Source organism: Typopeltis vanoorti, chromosome 16, assembly GCF_054136105.1.
Source record: "Typopeltis vanoorti isolate ZY-2024b chromosome 16, IOZ_Tvanoo_1.0, whole genome shotgun sequence".
NCBI classification, from domain to species: domain Eukaryota; kingdom Metazoa; phylum Arthropoda; class Arachnida; order Uropygi; family Thelyphonidae; genus Typopeltis; species Typopeltis vanoorti.
In genome coordinates, this window is record NC_143564.1 from 73,235,897 (window position 1) to 73,258,776 (window position 22,880).

The 22,880-nt window shown below is 35.3% G+C and overlaps 1 protein-coding gene across 5 annotated transcripts in view; it reads left to right on the forward strand.

Annotated features, from left to right (window-relative positions):
• The window catches only part of LOC150098128 (SKA complex subunit 1-like), a 94,089-nt gene that overhangs the window by 65,522 nt on the left and 5,687 nt on the right, over positions 1-22,880 (forward strand). For all 5 annotated transcript variants that reach the window (XM_090406550.1, XM_090406549.1, XM_090406554.1 and 2 more), the window contains one exon: positions 9,278-9,447. In XM_090406550.1, the coding sequence (XP_090262676.1) occupies positions 9,278-9,447 (170 nt within the window). The remainder of the gene's footprint in view (positions 1-9,277; positions 9,448-22,880) is intronic.

Here is a 22,880-nt window from a genome sequence, read left to right on the forward strand (position 1 = left end):
AGAATATAATTTCTTGTCATCTTTAATGAAGTATTGTTATGAATACCCATCAATACTTAAGCATATCTATATGTATTCCTGCAATTTATTTTAACCGAATAAGTCCTTTATGGATGAACAACTACAAAAAACTTCAACTGTATGTTTTTAATTGCTTTCATATCTCAGTCTTTCATCACTTCACATTACCAGAATATTTTCATGACTTATTCTCTAACAGTTATTGTTCTGTTCCTATACTAAAATCCTTTCCAACTTCATTGATGTTGAAGAAACAAAGTTTCTCTGTGTTCTTTTCTCCTTTATGGAATAGCTGATAATATCTATCATTATTCTTTTCATGCTTAGAAATACAGTAGAGTAACTTCTGCTTCATTTTACTATTGGGCATTGTTTTACTAGTTTCATTGCTTTGCTAAAATCAATTTCAATGCTTTCATAGTGCAGAAATGTTCATCACTTTTAATTTTGCAATCTATACATTAATGACTTCAAGCAGGGTCTATCATCAGATTTGCAATTGTTTGTTGATGATGTGAAGATAGGCAGGGCAATAGAGATGTTACTGATATTCAGCAATTACAAAATGATTTGAATAGGCTGGAAATCTGGGCAAACAAAAATGGCTGTCAGTTTAATGTTAGTAAGTGTAAAGTTATGCACTTTGGCATGATTAGAGATCCAGCGGCATATTATATTAGCAGGGTTATGCTACAAGAAACTGAAGAGGCAAGGGATCTTGGTGTATTGGTGGATAAGAATTTTAAGTTCAAAGATCACATAGCAAAAGTTGCAGATACAACTCAGAGGATAATTTCTGTGCTGAAGCGAACCTTGACATGTAAGGATAAGGAAGTAATTTTGCCTCTTTAGAAGGCTTTGATAAGACCTCACTTGGATTACTGTGCTCAGATTTGCTCTTCCGGGTTCCAAGGGGATAAAGAAGCTGTGGAAAGGGTGCAAAGAAAAGTTGCAAAGATTATATCGGATTGTGGGATTTAGATTATGAGGACAGATTGCAAATATGTGGATTACAGACTCTGGTTAACAGGAGAAAGAGGGGTGATATGCTGATATGATAGAGGTCTATAAACTTTTGAATGGGTGTTATAGCATTTCAAATGATGAAATTTTTTGTTATATGGAAGGAGGGGGAAAGAACGCAGGGGCATCCATAGAAGTTAAGGTTGTTCTCAGTCAAGAAAGGGGTAAGAGCTAGGTTTTTCTCTCAGAGAGCAGTGAGTGAGTGGAATAATTTGCCCTTAGGGGTAGTGAGTGCATCTAAATGAATTTAAGGGAAGTATGATAGCTGGGTTAGGTAATTTACAGCTTTCCTCGATGAGTCCTTGACTCCCTGGAGGTCTCAGATAATAATAATAAAAATTATAACCTTTATTCATTTCACAAGGTTTAAATGTTGGGGTAAGTTTACTTATTTCTTCCATGAATATAATGGTTCCTTATGGCACATCTCATAAGTATGTGCTTGCAATGCTAAAACTTCAAAAGTGACAGTTCATATGAACAAATCTGTATGCTAAATTCTTATATAAATAAATAGCTTTTATGATAAGCAAGGCTCCAACTACCGAAGATTTAAAAAATATACATATTCTTGAAACTTCTTGTCTAATTTTAACTTATGGATCCGAGAGCTGGATTAAAAATAAAACATTTGACCAAAGACTAGACCACAGATATGAGAGTCCCGAGAAAGATTAGGGGCATGAACAGATGGCATCAATGGCAATATCGTATTAAAAATGAGGATATTAGGAAAGAACTTGACATTGTTAGCATCCAGGAATGTGTTTTCAGAGCTAATCTTAGGGTCTCTTGAAATAGAATGCTAGAGGAAGGATTACCAAAACAAGTGTTCTCTGCCAGGTTGTCAGGAAAATGACCCAGAGGAAGATATAGGTGGATTGATACAGTAAAAAGTTCCTTAGAAGTCAGAAATATATGATCTGATAATGTTGGAGTCTTGACTGATAATTGATTGATTTGGAGGAAAATTATTGATTGGAAGTTAGTAATAATGTAAGTTTTTCATGTAGCACTATCATAATATTCTGTACAGAACTTGAGGGTACATGTCAGGAATTTGATGACCTCCAAGTGAGTACTGCATGATCACTGTCACCAACCGGAGGCAGAATAGTTACGTCTTTAACTGAAACCCCCTCTGACACTATAATCATATCTAACACTCCTTGACCTAGAGTTCCTTCTGACATATGCTGCTTAAATTGTCTCGCAACAGCTCAATAAATTCAGTTTCGTTCTTCTCATGCGATTTCATAGCTATCCAGTGAGTGTTTGGATAATTAAAGTCCCCCATTATTATTACTTTTCACACCTATTTTATTTATTTGTTGTTGCATTTCTTCATCGCTTTCAACTGATCTGCAATGTCTGTATCAACATGCCACTGTGTATTTAATTTTGTTAGATTCCATCTCACAATCAGATGGCTTCAAATTCACTGTCACATTGAAAATTTTTACTAGTATTGCAGTCATAGGTCTCAACTCTAACTGGATTCAAGACATTTGATGTCATTAGCAGCACACCCCCCCTCCTCTCCTATCTTGCCTATCCTTCCTGAAAATACTGTACCATCTGCATTCAATATCAGTTAGTATGTCTACTTCTGATAACCAAGTCTCACTAATGCCTACAACATGTGGTCCTAATTTATCAACCAAAGCAAGAAACTCGATTCCTTTTGTTTCTGATACTCCTGTATAGACATGATAAATTACCTGCATGCTCTTTTGCATAAACTTGTCTCTGGTCTGTAGGATACAGTTCAATAACTTGCATTTCACTCTGTTCTTATCTAGTTCCTTACTTATGCAGACATTGTTACACATGCTTGATAGGTCTGAACTGGACAAAACAATATTTTTTTCTTCATAATCATTTCCATAATAATAACCATTCCCATCACTAACACAGTTATCTAACATTACATGCAGATTCTCAAGATTCCTCCCATCAGATTTCAGTTTCCACAACTCTGTTAGGTCTTATATCAATTAATAATTTTTCAAGACTCCTGATGCCAAACTCATTCACTATAGCTGTCTCTCTTATACAAATCCAGTCTCACATCCATTCCTTCTACACAGCCTACACATCATCATTTGCCATCACAGCCCTTCTTCTTAATTCATTTTTATCATATTGAGGTAATATACTTACTCTTTTCACTTTCTTACTCTTCACTCTCGCCTCTTCCAACAACCCTTTCATGTTTTCTCTCATACTGAACTTATAACTAGTTAAGTCATTTGTGCCTACTACAATTACAACCTCATTTACTTTTCTTTTCTATTTTTGAATTGGTAAATTATTGGAAGATAAAAATCACCAATTTTACAAGAGCACTAAATTACACTGACCACTCACAATATAACCTCCAGCCCAAATCCCAAACATTTCCTCCTATTTTTTTTGGGGTTTGAGGCGTTCGAGGTTATATGGTGAGTGGTCGGTGTAATTTAGCGCTCCTGTAAAATTGGTGATTTTTGGTGTTTTTTGTGTGTGTTTTTCCTTAGAAAATTGGTTTTATAGTATATTAGAAAGATTTTTGTGTTTTTAGAGTATTTTGTGTGTCTTTATAACATATTTCATTGGGGCTGTCGCCGCTAGAGGGATTCGTAGTGTTCATGAAAGCTCCGGATAAGATAAGTATTATTTTCGGTTATCGTTGATAAATTTATTTAATATTGCGTAGTTTTGTTTGCCTTGCGTCTCTTAGTGCATCTTTTTTGTGTTTTTGGTGTGTTATAATTTGATAAAATACGTTGCAAGTAAGTATGGCTCCAGTACGAAGGAAAATGGCGGCCAGTAATGATGGTTCGCCATCTTTATCAAAGAACGGTAGTATAAAAGAGATGATTCGTGGAGTGCGATCGGAGTGTGGTTAGATGATAATAAAGGAGTGAATGGGTGTAGATAGGGAGAATGAGAAATTGAAGAGTATTTCGGATCGTGAGTGTGATATTTTTGTCAAACTTCAGATTGAAGAAAATAGGGATATGACAAGAAACGGTGAGGTTGTACCAGAGAATTGTGAAAGTTTGAATGTAGAAAGTGTGAATGATAGTATTAATGGTTTTACTGAGAATAAAAAAGATGAGATAGATGCAATGAGTGAGATCGCATTGTTGAATGGTGTGATACAAAGGGCAAAACAGCAGCTAGAGTGCATGAATAAAAGTAGACTGAATGAACCAACCAATAATAAAAGGTATGACAGGAAAAATAGACGTATGAATGCGAACATGAACAAAATGAAGGATAGAGTGCTGTAAGGAGACTCGTTAGTACGAGGTGTGTTAGTAGAGGATTTGACAAAATCATACCAACCTGGTGCGACCATAAAGGACGTAACTGAGTCTATTAGAGAGCAAAAGGAAAGGGTGAAAGAAATGATTGTTGTGGCAGGTATGAATGATTTGAAAGGAGACAAAATGGAAATGATAGAAGACCTGAATGAATTGTTTGAGGTAACAAAAGAAAAGAGTGAGAGAGTTAGAATGATTAGTCTTTTGCCATGGTATGACAGCGAAATGTTTAAAAGGAGGGCCATAATTGCGAATGACTTTATGCGTGGGTTATGTATGACGAGTGGTGTGGAATTTGTGGATGTGTGGAGTGAGTTCGATGGGCAAAAGGATCTATATAAGATGGATGGCTTGCATTTGAATGGTTACGGTGTAAGAAGACTTGAGAAAGTGTTGCTGAATGTGGTGGATGTGCAAATTCAGGGAAACTAGATTTATTAAAGGGGGGGGGGAGTAGATATACAGTCCTTAGGGAGGCAATCGAATGTAAGAATGAATATAATATGCCCGAGCAAATAAGGACAACAGATCAGAGTGGGATAGTTAATATAAGGCATCAAGGTAGGGTTGGGGATAATGGGAGTCTTAAATTCATGTACACTAATGCTAGGAGTATTAGGAACAAGAAGGAAGAGTTTTTGGCCATGGTTGGCACTTCCAGACCACAGGTTATTGGTATTAGTGAAACATGGCTGACTGTAGATGATATAGCTAGTGGGATTGAATGTGATGGGTATAGTGTGTTCAGGAATGACAGGGAGAATAAAATGGGGGGAGGAGTATTGTTGATGATAGTTGATGAGCTGCAGCCAAGGAGAATAGAAGTTGAATTGCAGGATACAGAAAAGAGCAATTTGAGGCCATTTGGTGTGAGATTGTGGTTAGCAGAACTAAATATACAATTGGGTGCTGCTATAGACCAGGTGATGGAAAAGATGGTGGTGACAGTATGCACAAGCAAATAGAAGAAATGAGTGGAAGGAGGGTGATTATTATGGGAGATTTCAACTATGGTCGCATTGATTGGAGCGAGGAGAGGACACACGGGAGGTAGGAATTGGATTTTATGTGGTTATTGAGGGATAACTATTTGCGACAGCATGTAATGGAAAATACTAGGGGTCAGAAAGTGCTTGACCTAGTAATTACATCTGAGGATTTGGCTGTAACAAATGTGACCACATTGCCACCAATCGGTGAGAGTGATCATAGGGTCTTGACTTGGGAGGTGGCTAAAGGTGTAGAATTTTCAATTAAGACAGGGTAAATGTGGAATTATCGGGCTGGTAAGTATGACAAGCTTAGGAGATTGATTGGTTCAGTGCCATGGCATGTACAACTGCAAGGGCTAGAAGTTGATAGTGCATGGGAGGAAGTTAAGAAGTGTTTGCATGAAGTAGTGGCTGACTGTATACCTAGAGTCCGAATAATAAATCAAGTAGGGGTTAAATGGATGAATAACACCATTAAGCTTGAGTTGCAAAAAAAAGAAACAACTACGGAAGGAATTTAAGGAGAAAGGTGACCGACAGGCACATGAACGGTATAAAGCGCAGGCCAGAAGGATAACGAGTGTGTTAAGAAAAGAAAAAAAGGATTACGAAAGAACATTGGCCATGCAGGCTAAAGAGAATCCTAAACAGTTTTTTTGATATGTTGCAAGTAAAAGAAAAAATGTACATGGCAGAATGATTTTAAAGAATGCCGATGGTAGGGAGGTAACCGAATCAGTTGATATAGTTGAATTACCGAGCGAGCACTTTGCAAGAATATATCTTCCAGGTGGTGACATTGCAGAAATGAATGAACCAATAGATTATACAGGAATTGTGGTGAATGAAGTGGAGGTGAATAGTCTATTACAAAACCTCAATGTCAATACATCTGTGGGATTGGATGGTATACCAGCTCGTGTCGTACGTGAAGCGGCTAAAGAATTGTCAGTACCTTGACCATTTTGTTTAATTTGAGTCTCGGGTCTGGGTTAGTACCAAGGGTGTGGAAAGAGGGGGAAAATAGTTCCACTGTATAAAGGAGGTTCCAAGACTGCTGTTGTAAATTACCGAATATTAGCATATCAGGAATCGTTGTCAAGGTCTTGGAGAAATTAGTCAAGAGAAGAATACAGGATTGGATAGATGAAAATGGGATACTGTATGGGGGACAACATGGTTTTGTGAAGGGTAGATCATGCCTCAGTAAAACTTGCTCACGTTTTATAACACAGTGACGGCTGAACTGGATAGGGGTAATGGGTTTACAGTAATACTACTGGACCTTGCCAAGGCTTTTGATAGGATACCACATAGAACCCTAATCAGTGAAGTGCAGCAGATGGGGATAGATATAGGGTTGGTGAGATGGATAGGAGGATGGTTGAAGGAGAGATACCAGAGAGTGTTTATTCAGGAGTGGAGTCTAAAAGACGGCTTGTGACTAGTGGAGTGCCACAAGGCTCTGTTCTTGGACCACTGCTTTTCAATTTGTTCATCAATGATATAGGAAAGGATTTGAGAGGAAGTGTTCACTTGTTTGCTGATGATGCAAAGTTGGGTAGAGCAATTATGAGTGCACAGGATGTCAAAATTTTACAGGATGATTTGGATAGTTTTGTAGGACTGGGCTAGGAAAAATGGATATCAATTTAATGTGGCAAAGTGTAAGGTTATGCACTTTGGGGTGAAAAGAATAGCAGCAGTATATCGCATTGGTGGAACCATACTCCAGGAGATTGATGAGGCCAGGGATTTGGGAGTGTTGGTGGATAGAGAATTGAAGTTTAGGGGACACATTGCAAAAGTGACTAAAACAGCTCACCAAATCACTTGACTTCTGAAAAATACTTTAACATGCAGAGACAAACAAGTTGTTGTTCCTCTGTATCGAGCCTTGATAAGACCCCATCTGGACTACTGTGCCCAGTTATGGGCACCAGGGTTTTTTCATGATGGGGAAGAAGTGGAGAGGATCCAGAGATGAGTGACCAAGATGATAGGTCTGTGGAATGAACCTTATGAGAATAGGTTGAAGATTTGTGGGTTGCAGAAATTGGTTGATAGGCGAAGGAGGGGTGATATGATTGAGACATTCAAATTACTGAAGGGTTTCTATAAGATTGATCCAGAAGATATTTTTGAAAATATGACTGGTGGTGGGAGGACTAGGGGCCATGAATGGAAGCTGGGCAAGAGCGTGGTTGACAAGGATGTTAGAGCTAGGTTTTTTACTTGGAGAGTAGTGAATGAATGGAATAAGCTGCACGACCGTGAATGAGTGCAAGGCAAGGTATGATAGATACTGTGTGAATGTTGAATAGTTGTTCTTGACGTGATGTTAGGGCCTCCCTCGATGAGTCTGTCGACTCCTTTGAGTTGCCCCGAACAATAATAATAATAATATTTTGTTTGTAGCAAGATTATGATGTTTGACTGGTTCTTTTTTAATGCTTAATTCTGCTTTGAAGTGGATTCTCATATAAAGGAACTATTAGCAATTGTTTGAATTGAGATTCCATCTTCAGTGGCTAATCTAGATGCGATATTACTTAATTTTCCAGTTTTACAAAAGTTTGTAATTGACTGATTAATTCTTTTTTGAGCTACTTGAATATTCCATATTTTCCTCCCCACCTTCTTTTAAAATATGATTCATGAATAAGTTCTAAATTCCTAATCATTCAACTATCTTATATGAAATTTGCTTTGGACAATAATTTCACTGAGCTGCTTCATCAGTTTTACATTTCTTAAAGCATTTCTAAACTGCAGATTGATTTATTTCCATTTTGAAGCTGAAGTGAAAAAAATTATAAAATTATGAAAAACTAAAATGAAATAATTGTCTATAATTTTTAACTTACCAACAAGTTATCAAATGTGATTTAAAAATGAAAAATAATATAACTTCACTATTATATTGCAACATAAAAGCTGTTTGCTTTTGGTAGTGATTCTTCAATTCATAAATATGAGCATTTAAAGAAAGTTCCAAAGTACTTTGGCATCAACCAAATCTAAACCTTGATGATAGACTCTTTATGCTAATAATCTGAGAAATTATTAAGAGCTTTCCTGTTTAATAAGTTTTATATTCTCTCTCTCTCTCTCTTCTCTCTCTCACTCACACACACACACACACACACACACACACACACACACACTGGATCCCAATAGTTTTTTCACCTGGCTGCCTCATGACTGCATGCAAGGAGAGATTCCTCCATTCTCCTTATACCTTCAGTGTTTTTTAATTCTTTGATTTCTATTTTACACTGGTGATGATCCACAATACATGAATTGAAATATCTGTAATTAATCCATCTTAATTAAAGATTTTCAACTGCCTAGTTGTTACTTATTCAGGATGAGTAATCTCATTTAATGTGTCGCTCTGGGCTCAGGAAAGATATTGATATGTTACAGAGAGAGCAGAAGGGCAACCATATTATAATTTATGGGTAGAATACTAAAGATTCATATATTAACCGTTAATAACGTGAATTTTTATGATTTTGTCCAAGAATCATGGGTTAGAATTAAGAAAATAATTATTGAAAAGGTAATCACTGAAAAACTTTCATAAAATAATGAAGCTCAGGTACCTTCAATTTGAAAAGTCCTTTGTCTATAATTTTTATGAAGAGTATGTCTTTAGTGGTACTTGAATTTTTCACAAAGTAGTTCCTTTGAAATGACATAGGAATTCTGTGTTTTCACACACAAATGATGCATAAGCTTTGTTTCCTTGTATTGAACTACATGCTAACACTGAATTGTCACTTTGTCTTTAAGTGGAAAATGCTTATAGTAATTGATGTATACAATAACTAAAGTTAACACAAATGAAGGTTATTGCAAATCTTTGAAAAAATCTTTCAGAATTTGATTTTAATATGGCTGCATTATTCATTGTCTTTATTTTAGATATATGAAAGGAAGATTGACACTTAATGAAATAAACAATTTTGTGGATGCCTTTAATAAAACTATAGCTGCCAAATACACATTTCTTGAAATTCCACGTAATCAACTTGGACAGAATGCTTATAAACAATATCAACAAATGAAGGCTCAGGAATCAAAAGAAACAAAAGGTAAAGATGTCAATCGGTTACTTTTTTTTTTTTTTTTTTTCTGTAAAGGTATTTCTCAGTTATTAAGCAATTTTTGCAGAATTGAGAGCATTTGAAATTTAATTTACTGTAATAAATTTCAAGTGTTTTTATTTCTGCGAAAGAAAATTCCAGTGAGAAGAAAAAATATTCAAAATGCAATTAAACATTAACATTCAGATGTATATGTGAATGCCCATCTTCAGTAGAAGTGCCAAACTGCTGTAATCATGCTTTACTTTTCTTGTTTCTCATTCTTAAGCACTGTTTGTCATTAATGCTATTTAATGACAACCCATCAATGAATAATGAATGGTTGTAAACTTTTAGCTAATAATTGTTAGATTATCTGAGAACTCTAGTTTAGAGATCAAAGGGGATACTTTATCAAGCCACTTAAGGCCTCTATAATTGGAGAATACTATCTTGCTTTTAAGCAGGATTGTATTCTCACACTATATAAAATCATCTACTATGTAATCAAAGACTTTATTTGTGACACTATACTATAGTGGGTTTCTTTCAGTTATTAGTGGCCATAGCACATAAAATTTAAACAGAAAGAAATTTACATACAGAGGTACAGCAATGAATTCTCAACTCCCCTCCCCTTGCCACCCCCAATTCCTCTTGCTAATTTTTTATGGAGGCTCAGGAATCAAAAGATCATGCTTTTATGAAAATCATGCTTTTGATGCAACTGCACTTAAGCCTATTAGCTAAGATATGTTTGTTTTCAAATTTGGCTTCATGGCCTTGGATACGTTATACATTCCTCCTTTATATCAATAATCAACATTCAAGAATCTGTGTTACTGTGGAAAAAGAGACTAACAACAGCCTAGCCTTTCTAGACATGTTTTCCCATTAAGGACCACCTTTTTCTTCTCTCCTTTCTTTCTTTCTTCCTTCCTTCCTGGCATATAGAGTTCCTTGTTCCTGCAAGCTGGACTATTATAGGAAGACTAGAGGGTCAGCCACTATCCACTTAAAAGAATATAAAAAATACATATATAATCACAACTATGGACTGTCAGGTCTAGCAGACCACTCCTTGGGCACCACACATAAAATTAAATGGGGGGGAAAATCACTGTACTTCATTGTAAAAAGTTCAAATGTGAAAGACTTCTTTTTAGAAACTGCATCATCTGCCCTCAAACATCCTAACATATTGAAAACAGTAATTTTTATGCATCCAGCCTAAACATGTGACATTGATCTGACTGACAAGCAACTCCTCATGAACACATGAGGGAAAGTGGAAAAATGGTGTGTGTGTGCGCGCGTGCATGCCAGTTCAGTGTACACCCATCAAATAGCTGTAGAAGAGATATAAGATTGAAACTATACGTGTATAAAATAGTAACAGGAATGGGTCTGTGTGAGAGAGGGACCACAATTAAACTGGATCAAGCATTTTTCGAGAGGTTTTTGGTACTCCATATGTGAAAACAGTATTCTAGGGTAGGATAGATTTGGGATTTAGTTTTAGAAGTATGAAGGAATGTCTTGAGCAAAAAAGGACACAGCCTTTTGGATACTAAGGAAGCTATGGTGTGCTTATTTCAGGAGGGGTTAGAAGTGTAAGTCAGTCCGAAGATATCTGAACTCAAGTGGTCTTTCTTGTGTCAACTCAGACAAGATTGTATTTTGGTAGCATTAATTATAGATCTTGTAGCATGCAATACATGAGCACATGCAGGGTTGACCAAATGAAAAAGAGAAGTACAGACTCCTATCACTGGCAAAACTATGAATAGAATCGGAATTTAGTGATGGAAGGTCATTTATGAATAGGGGAAAGAGCATGGATGAAAGTGGAAAGCCATTACTCCCACACTAGTAGGAAAATTTAAAGAAAGGAAGCCAAGCAACTCACCATGAGAGAGGAAATGGACAATTCATTTGCAAAGGGTAGATGATAGGTAGTTTCACATGTTCTGGAAATGTCAGGAGTGACCCTATAAGCTTTAACCAAAGTTTTCCAGCTTGTATCCATAGATGAGTGATGTTGGCACTTTTCTTTTTTTTGGGGGGGGGAGACCATCAGATTCAGAAGTTGATATCTCAGTTATTTAGGATTCTTCTGATGTCTTCCTGATGAAAAAACTAGAGGAAGCATGCTATGAGTTCAGCACAGCACACTCCACAGTTCAGCAAACTTATATAAGTTTGCTGAACTGTGGAGTACTTTGCCATGACATGATGCCAGAAGGTAGGTTGGCCCAGGCTTTAGTTTCTGTTACAATAGCTATCTGGATGTGAAAGGTGTGTAAGTTAGAAGTTGCACCCAGTCATCCTGATAAGAACAGAAGACTTGACTGCTATTTGAACAGAAGGTAAGGATTTTTTCCCCTTCATCCTTTAAAGTTTGATTTAAATTGGCTAATAGTCTTGTGCAGTTCTTTGCAGCCTTTATTCTTAGTGAGATATTAGTTTTGGTTTCAAGTCACTTGCTGTTGCAACCCAAATGGGTCATAAACCTCACAGTACGTGAATGGAGTGGTTAGGAAATAGATCCATCTCCTGATTATTGAAAAAGAAGGTTACTTTTTTTTCCCCTTCATCCTTTAAAGTTTGATTTAAATTGGCTAATAGTCTTGTGCAGTTCTTTGCAGCCTTTATTCTTAGTGAGATATTAGTTTTGGTTTCAAGTCACTTGCTGTTGCAACGCAGATGAGTCATAAACCTCACAGTACGTGAATGGAGTGGTTAGGAAATAGATCCATCTCCTGATTATTGAAAAAAGAAGGTTACTTTTTTTTGCTAAACAGCGCTGAGGTGTGACTATTTAGAATTCAGAAATGACACAATGAGTATAACAATAACAGTTTACTAATAATTAATGCTACATATACAAAAGTTGAATATACAATGGCTGACTTCCTGTCACATAAGAAACATGTCCTTTCTAACAGACACAAATACATGTACATGAATATACTTTTGTTAGTAGCTTAGCTTTACTTGAATAGCTTTAGCATTGATTTTAGACATTCTAATCACTTATCTGTACAGTAGCTATTGAATTTCTAAGAGGGGGGGGGGTCACAAGTCCCAGCTGCTTAACAGTTCACGCTATACAAAAAATTATAATTCATCAGTGGGGCAATTCCTTAATGTGAGCATGGTTGTACAAACACAGTCTACAATCTCTTAGCATATTACAGTGTTGAGTGGAATACATAATTATTTATAAGTTTTTCAAGACATATGGGTATGGATTACTCATAAAAAATACTTATTTCTTGGCCTTATGTATTATGAAATGGCATACTCTTCTTGATTTTGGGATATTCAGTAGTTCTGAACAATGAACTTCTTTGCATTTTAACGTCTTTAAAGACCAGTGGTTTCTCTACTTACAAATCGTTGTCTATTCTCCATCCACTTTGCTCAACTTACATTTTATTTGATTTTGGGCAGTATAGTCTCTTCTGAACAGACACTTCCTTGAACAGAATATCCTGAAGATTAGCGATAGGTAGGTAAACGAGACAAAATTATAGGCTTGATTTTTTTTTTTTTTCAGGAAAATTTACTTTTCATCAAAATCCAAGAGCTAAAATCCAAGCATAAACTTCCTTTATTAGAAGTTGTTTTCAGTAGAGATGCTGGTATAAACTTTGTTACTTAGATGAAATTTCCAAGAAGAAACCTTTCTTCTCATAACTTCCCTGGAGAAGTTTTGGACTATATGTAGCACTGCTAAAAATCAACACGAAAAGTGATTTGTCTGTTTTTACTCACATGATATGCAGAATTAATTTATGAGAATTCAGTCAAATGAAAATACCTTCAGCTGTTAAAGCGATTTCTAACACTTGAGATAAGCTGAATTTCCTGGATTGCATTAGCATACTTCTTGTAAAACCAAGGTGTGGGTGGCAATCTGGGCTTTTGTTTCAGAAGAGTGAAAACAGTAGTTTCACAGAAAGGAAGAAATCGTGTTGATCATCCCAATATTGAGGTCCCAAAGAAGAAAATCTTGACTATTGAGACATTTTGAATGTGGATTCTTCATAGAAATTATGGAAAAGGTCAGTGGTTATCAGAATTGGAGAACAATAGACACATCAAATGAATGCAGCTGAGCAAGGTAAGGAAATTTGGAGCTGGAGGCAAATTGTAAACAAAAAAAAAAAAGGGATTTAATATTTGCCATTATCCGATGTGGGATGTCAGATTTAGCAAATGCATGGTTTTTACCCTTGTGGCAGAAGGAATCATGCAGCACATATAGTTTGGAAAGCTGAGGCGAACAATAATAGTTCAGGTTCTGTTTAAAAATACCACTTCAGGCTTAGAGTTCTGTAAATGATGGCATACATAAATTGGTGTTAAGATTAAGACACTAAATATTAAAGTTGATATGGATCTGCTTTTGTTTATTTTTTTTTGGGGAGTGGGGAGGATCGTATAACATCTCTCTCTGAAGGAGATATTTATATTTTTTTGATTGGCAATGTTATTGAAATGTTTTGTGGACTGGGTGGTTAATTTGTTTACAGAAGTTAAAAATAAGAGTATAAAAGTATGAAGATGAATCCACAGACATGCCTCCCCCCCCAACACACACACACACACACACACACACACACAGTGCATTCTCCAGTCCATTGTGTGGATTTGACAGTTCCTCCTGCACGACTGTACTCCGACTTCCTTCAGGCACAATATGGCAGAGAATTGCAAGCTGATCAGGATACCTATTGATGAGTTACCATCAGGTTTGGTCCTGTGTACTATCTGTCAGCTGTCCTGTGGAAACATTTTATTGCTGCTCTCAAAAGGATAAACTGTTGTTCTCTTTCTATATGCTACATGATTTTTTTTTTATGTGAATCCCACTCACAAAGACTAACTGTATAGGAATAATCCTTTAGAGCTGCATTAGTTCTGAAAGCATTCATTCACAAAATGGAGACATACCATACACCTCAAACTATATATTTGAATAGTAATGTGTGCTGTTATTAATATTTACTAACTGTTTATTATACATCTCTTAAAATCATATCATCATCATCATCAAATTCCTGCCATGTACCCTCAAGGGATGTACAGGATATGATAGTACTACATGAAAAATTTACATCATTACTAACTTCCTATCTACAATTTTCCTCCAAATTAGTCTGTTACTTGTCAAGACTCCAACATTACCAGATCTTATATTTCTTTCATCTAAGGCACTTAGTACTGTATCAATCCACCTATATCTTGGTCTTCCTCTGGGTCATTTTCCTGCCAACCAGGCAGAGAACACTTGTTTTGCTAATCTTTTCTTGCCCATTCTGTTTAAGTGACCATACTACCTGAGATTAGCTCTGCTAATGCATTCCTGGATGCCGACAATGTCAAGTTCTTTCCTAATATTCTCGTTTTTAATGATATTGCCATTCATGCCATCTGTTCACACCTCTAATCTTTTTCAGGACTCTCACATCTGCGATCTCTAGTCTTTGGTCAAGTGTGTTGCTTCTGACAGAGCTCTCAGATCCATAAGTTAAAACTGGATTGAACACTGTCTTGTATACAGCTAATTTAGTGGTTTGACTAATTTCTCTCTTATTCAATATGAATTTATTCAATTGACTTCCCACCATACCAGCTTTGATGATTCTGTTGTCTATTTCTATATTTAATTTACCATCTTCAGTAAAAATCGTGCCTAAGTAGCTGAAATGTTTTACTTGTTCCACAGGTTCTCCATTCACAACACAGTTGACATTTTCAATGATTCTGCCTATTTTCATTGTCTTTGTCTTTTTATTGCTGACCTTCATACCATAACTATTACAGCAGTTATTCAATTTAGTCAGAGAATCTTGCAGACTTGTAGCGGATTTATTTAGAAGTATAACATCATCCGCATAAAGCAAAGAGCTGACATTAACATCTCTAATTTTGATATCATGTTAATACCACATTCCTTCATAATGTGATCCATATAGATAATGAATAACAGAGGGGATAATGTACATCCTTGTCTCATACCAGATTTAACATTAAACCATCAAAGTGGGCGGTACCGCCCCTCCCAGTGGGGGGGCTGTAGTGGGATCAGAAGCATTTGGCGGCGATCTAGGGGTCAGTGGCTCTTTATAGAAGAAATTAATAATATATATATTTAAAAATTAATTATTTTCGTGATTTTGCGATTAGATAATCATTTAAATTTAAATATTACATTTTAATTCATCTTATGCACGTCTTACACGATCAATTGTTTTATAAATTTTCTATTTCACTCATTTGAAAATTTACCATGTCAAATAGAAATAGATGTCAATTTTCTATGTCAATGAGAAAATAGAGCATGTATATATGTATGCATAATAGGTTATGTTTACAGTAGCAAATATATTCGTTATATTTCATTTCAAAATATATATAAAATATATAAAACCGCTTTTCTAATTGATTTGAACAAAAATAAACTCAATTTTGTATAATTTAATATTACAAGTAAAAATAATAATGGCAAGAAAGAAATAAAATCGTAAATTTTAGTTAGCTTAGTTAGTACTAACTTATATTGCTAACTAGAGGGGAAAAAACAAAGCAAATATTATTCGAAACTTATTATACTGATTTCTGTGGTTATGTTTTGTAGGTTTGTTGTTTATATCTTGTGTAATTATTTTATTTATTAATTATTATTTATAATTATTCGGACAATGTCGTGGTCGGACAAACAAAATGCGCTTGCATCCAAAATAAAAAATTGAATATGTCATACAGGATATTTTAACTTCTATTTTTTATATACTTAAAAAATGTATTCATTTTTTGCTATTGTAAAAATTGATCATGCCATACAGGCTTTAGTCTATCCACGCAGCAGATGAGTCTTAAGTAGTAGTATGTCGGTCAACTATTACGTAGGTAATTCACTCAATTCAGCATGTTTTGACAGGAATATGGGTGCTTGCAGTGACTTGTTCAAAGCACGAGTACGATGGTATCGCAAACAAGTCAATGCAAGCAAGTCAATTCGGGCTAGATTTCAAATCTATAAATAACAGTGGTTTAGGAATAAGTTTCATTACTTTTTTGTGTACTTTGCCAACAATCATCAGTCAAAAGTGTGATAGATAAATGGAGTTATACAAAGTGTAAATTAAATCTTTTATTTTGTGAATATTTTTGCAAATTTTATTACTTAATTATGTCTGAATATAAGAAGAAATGTCAACAGTACAGTATTGAGTATTTGAAATATGGTTTTATTCAGTCTCCTATGAACCAATTATTACCTGTGCTTGATTTGCCAAAAAGTGTTTTCAAATGAAGCAATAAAGCCTTCTAGGCTACAAGAGCATTTGACTGAAATGCATGCTGACAAAAAGGATAAAGATTTGTCCTATTTTCAAGTACTAGAAGAAAAATATTTGAAACGTCTAACTATATCAAAACGTTTTACGTCGTCCACTAAACAAAATAATGACGGATTACAAGCTTCTTATAATAGTCCATTATTATTCGCACAAGCGGGAAAACCACACACAATTGGTGAGGAATTAATCTTGCCGGCAGTAAAAGAAGTAATAAACACTGTGCTTCATAAGCCAGCGTCAGATATCATCAGGAAAATTCCTTTGAGCAATAATTCAGTGCAAAGAAGAATCGATGAAATGGCTGAAGATGTTGAAAAATCATTGTGCGATTATTTGAAGACATGCCAATTTTCCATTCAACTCGATGATTCAACTCTCCCAAATAATGAACCATTACTCTTATCATACGTACGATTCATAAAAGAAGAAAACGTTTGTCAAGAATTATTATTTGCTAAAAACTTGGAAGCAGATACAAAAGGGAGAACTATGTTTATTATCATGAATAAGTTTTTTCAATAGAAAGACATTCCTATTTGTGATATTTTGTCTGCTGCTGCTGATGGTGCTCCAGTAATGACAGGGTGCCACAAGGGTTTCATAGCGCATTTGAAACAAGCAGTACCGAATGTACTCGCTATACATTGTGTTCTTCATCGTCAACATTTGGTTGCAAAAAATTTAAGTGAATGCCTGCACAAGTCGCTCCATTATGTTATTAGAGTAGTCAACAAGATTAGAAACAATTCATTGAGTGACAGATTGTTTAGCCAACTTTGTAGTGAAAACGATGAAGATTTCAATTGTTTGCTGCTTCACACAGAAGTTCGCTGGCTTTCAAAAGGTATTTGTCTGAATCGATTTTACAATTTGTTTGATTCAATGCTGGAGTTCCTAGCAAACAGAGACGACGGATTACGGGCCAACCTGATTACATCCAAAAATGACATCGCTTATTTGACAGACCTCTATAAAATATTTAATGAAGTCAGTCTACAACTACAAGGTGATGAATTGAATTAAAACAAAAAACGTTATTCCCGCTTTTGTAGGGAAACTTCTTCTGTTCAAGTGGAACATGGGCCGAGGGGAATATAGCCACTTTTCAAATTTATCAGCAGTGTCTCTCAAAAAGGAAGATTTACTTACATACTGCCAACACTTGGAGGTTCTCCATGCTGATTTCAATGAACGATTCAAGGATATTCTAAACATGAATATACCAAATTGGGTTCTAGATCTTTTCTCACATGTAAGCACAGCAGGATCATCAAATTTAGAAGTGGAACTCGTAGAACTCGCAACAAATGAAGAACTAAAAATAAAATTCAAAACTGGATACCAAGAGTTCTGGCTTCAAAAATCAATACCGACACTGTACCCTGGATCGTGGAAATAGTGCAGAAATTTTTAATTGCATTTCCATCTTCTTATTTGGCTGAGCGTGGGTTTAGTGCTGTAGTGAATTTACTATCTAAGAAAAGGAACCGATTGCATGTAACTGGGCGTGGCGATTTACGACTGTTTTTAACGAAAGTTGAACCTGATTTTAACAAACTTTTAAAATTGCACCAGGCTCATCCTTCACATTAATTTGTTATTTTTCTTTGTGTTTTTACTTGGTAAGTTCAAAATAAACCATCTAATACATTTGATGGTGTTCTAATTATTACAATAAGATTCTTACTAATGTAATGCAATCTCTTAATATGTATTCCGAATTTTCATATTTAAACCATTGTATGAAACTTCACATTAATTTGTTATTTTTGCTTTGTATTTTTACTTTATAAGTTAGAAATAAACAATTTTGTAATATATTTAATGCTGTTTTAATTATTACAATAAGATTCTTACTAATGCAATGCAATCTCTTAATTGTATTCCACATTTTCATATTTAAACCATTGTATAAAACTGTGCATAATGTTATTCGAGCATACATTTTACAATCTTTACATATGGGCTACGTTTCACAAAAATCGGTAGAGCAATAACTGTGTTCAAGATGAAGCACATATTGGCCACTATTTTTAAAAATTTAACAGCATAAGCAGTAATGTATCATTAGTTGCTATTTACGTCAAAAATATCAAACAGCTTGAACGCAGAAAACTGTTATAATGGGGGGGGGGGCGTTATAAAATTTATGTCTTGCAAAGTGGGCAGTGGCCCGAAAAAGTTTGGGAACCTATGCTCTAGAGCCTCAAAAAATTCCTCCACTTCTACCTTAGTAGAACCTTCTGTGGGACCATAGGCACAAATAAGTCTCATTGTCCAGTTCCCCATTCTGATATTTGCCCAAATCACTTTACTTGACACTGCCTACCATTCAAGAAGATGAGTCTCATATTTTGTGTTCATTACTATGGCTACTCCTCCTTTTCCTCGATTGTCATTGCCTGAATATAACATTTTGTATTTATTGCTCAGAAAGATCTCGCCAGTTTTTGTCTTTTTTGTTTGTCACCCTATTATGTCGATCTGGTACTTATCTAATTCCTCAGCTAGCTCCATTTCTTTGCCATTCAGGCTTCTTACGTTGATAGTACCGATCTTTAACTCTGGTGATGTTGAGTTGGGGTTTGTTTTCAGATTTGTTCCAGTAGCTGACTTTTCACTGTTTGCCCTGGTTCCCTGGCAAAAACACTGGGGGCCTTGTTTAACCGGGCGACGCCCCAGGCGGCATAAAATTTTGCCATGTTGTACCATCATTTTGTGTTTTGGTTCAACCAATAGGAATACAATTTGGTCGGCTAAATCCCAAATTGCCAGCCCATCCTCGTTCGTTCAGTATCCAGGTAGATACCCAACAGGGTGCACCACGAGAAGGTGAGGATTAGACATTAGGTCAGAAGCCCTGGTCGGTTCTCCGCATTCCTTTAAAGGCTATGTGGAGGTCTCCTCTTAGTTATATAGCTTTGATCCTTAAGCAATGAACATTAAATGTTCACTACTTAAGTTGTGTGATAACTAGACACAACTTTCCTCTTGTATGTATAGAAAGGCTTTTAGTGTTTGCTTTGGTATTAACTGAGAGTGCCATATAAAAACAAAATAATATATTAAGCTGCCAATATTTTTGATGGAATTCAAAGCATTCTTTGAACACAAGAGCACTGCAAGTAATTGTAGAAACAGTTCAAATGACAATGGAGAACTTATCACAGTGCCTTCTAGGTCTGGATATAAGGTAGTTTATATAGGATCACTGGACAGGAGCAATTTTAAAATGATAGTGCACCAAATTTTGGGTAAATTAATACAGCCATACTTAGTGATGTTTGGGGTAGAGGAGTGCTTCATGGTTTTTTTATTTAAAAAAAAGTGTTCTATAATTGTGATGGCTTCTATAGTACCATAATTTTATTTTGTTTACTCTGGTGCGAAGGGATGTTTGATGCCCAACTTGCCATAATGAGAATATATTTTTTAGGCTTTACAAGGCAGATAACTTTTTCCTTTCTGTCTATAGTAGGCTAAGATGCAAGCAGAAGGCAATTTGTGCTCCAGGACAGGACAAAGGTTGGAGTTATCTTAAGCAAACAGATGGAGTTGCTAGTTTAATGTTTAGTTTGAAAGCCATGTGAAGATTATACTTATGTAGCACTTTAAATTTTCATGTGTATTCCCAGATACAGGAATGGAATTTGCTTTTCTCATACTTGTGCCTGTAGTTTGGCCTACAATGGAGAAGCAGAAAGAACTGTTAATCTGTTCTGAAGAATATAAAAATATATATACTATCATTATGGCAAGGTTGCACAGACCACATATTGAATACCCCTTCACACAAGAACTACAGTACCATCTAGATCTCAAGTCAAAGAGACTATATTTGGAGTTGACTTCGGCAACGAAGCACTCCTTGAACCTCAACAAGCATGACTACTTTAATTTACCCAACATCTGGAAGATCATTTTAAGACCATTTTCTGTCCAGTTGGCATAGAAGATGCTGTGATATGTTTTTAATTTTTCTTTCTTAGAATTTGAACTTTTTCCACAACATAAGATGCTGATTTGAAATATAAAAAATAAATATATTTTGCTATGGTATTGTTAGTGATACCATAAAAAAAAAATGTTAGGTATAACTTCCACTGTTAAGTATAATTATGCCCTTTATAGTCCATCAAGGAGTGAATACATAGTCCCACTTTAGCCTGGGAAAAAATAGCAATGACCTTTCAAAACTACTTTTAGAGAGCAAAGTGTTCAGAATACCAACGTTTCATTGGCTTCCCAGTTTAAAAATGGAGTTGGTTCTGTTGATGCTGAACATTGGGGGGCATCTGATGAACAAGCAAAATGGATGAAATGTGCACAGATTGCAGAAAATGTTACTGTTCACAACTTAGTTAAGTAGTCAGGAATCTGATTGTGATCATATTAAAGCATTTTGGCAAATGCTCTGTTTTGTCTGTGCAAGAAGTTCTGACCAAAATTGCACTGTTCCCCACCTTAATTCTATAGATCTGGTTCCTTGTACTTTTCTTTTTCCAAAATTAATGTTGGTTGTAAAGGAAAGATTGATATCTACCATTGGAAGAAAAACTCTTTAGTTGCACTCTTGGTTGCACTACCTCTTTATACAGGAAAACCTCGCTTAACACGAATTGGATATACGTGATAATCAGTTAGCACAATTGAGTGAAATGATACTATTTCCCTGCTTTAAGAGAGTGATTAATCAGTTAACGCGATTTTTTTATGATATGCGAAATTTTTTGTTGCTAATCTGCAGCGAGCGGAAAAGCTGGAAGTCATTAAGTGACATGAAAGTCTTGCTCGTAATACAATGATTGTGCAAGACCTAGGATACAGTGAGTCTACAGTTCAGACTATATTAAATAAGGCAAAGAATACAAACAACAATGAAAAGTTGCTACTGCTTTTTTAAGCATTCAAATCACAAACAGAAGGCATTTAATGATTGCGATGGATTGTCTTCTATCACTGTGGATTGAGGATTATAACCAAAGAAGAATTCCTCTTTTGCCTGAACAGGGTATATTCAGGCAAAAAGCTCTCAATATTTTTACCTCATTGAAAGAGACCAAATTTCAAGAGGAATGTAAAAGCTTTACTGTGAGTTTGGATGGTTTGACCGTTTTAAAAATTGAACTGGACTGCATAGCGTAACAGTAACTGGGGAATCTGCTCATGCTGATAAAGATTCTGCAGCCAAGTTTCCTGAAGAATTGCAAAGGATAATTCAGGAGGGTAATTATGACGATCGGCAAATATTCAATGTCAATAAAATTGGTCTCTATTGGAAGTGTATGCCAACAAAAAAACTTTCCTAGCTAAAATTAAATTATCTCAACCAGGATAAAAAGTATCTAAAGATAGTCTTATGCTTTTATTAGGAGGCAATGCAGAAAACTACTTTAAACTCAAGTCTATGTTAGTTTATCGTGTGCAAAATCTAAGATCTAACATTATGAAAGAAATCAGCACAATTGGAAAAGAACTTGGATTTAATGAACTGGATAATGAAGATGTGAGAAATTTGCCCAATTCCCATTCAGAACATTTAAGTGCGAATGATCTCCTTCAACTAGAAGATAAGGAGTGCAAACAAGAAGAGAATGTTACGACTAAGAAGCTAAGTGCAAAAAAACTTGAACTAGTTTTCAATCACATTGAGTATGCTAAGGAAATTTTCTTTGATGCTGATCCTGGTATGGAACGAAGCTTCAAAGTCTGCCAAATTCTTGATAAAGCAATCACCAGCTATTGCAAATTGCATGACAAAATGAAATAGTCAAGCACGGTTCAAACATCTTTACTTAATTTTTTTATTTAGTAATTTACTTAATTACTAAAGAAGTAGCTCAACCAAATGTTTAGACATTAAATAAAAATTTAAGCAATTGATTTTTATTAACTTTGATTATTTTATCCTCTAATATAGCTTATACTGTAATTATTTTTCGCTAACTGATAGATGAGTTATAATTATTCCTGCTGTTTATTGTATTCACTTAACGTGATTTCAATTTTTTTCATTAATTGATTTCATTTTTTGAATTTAATTTAATTTAATTGCGTTAAGCAAGGTTT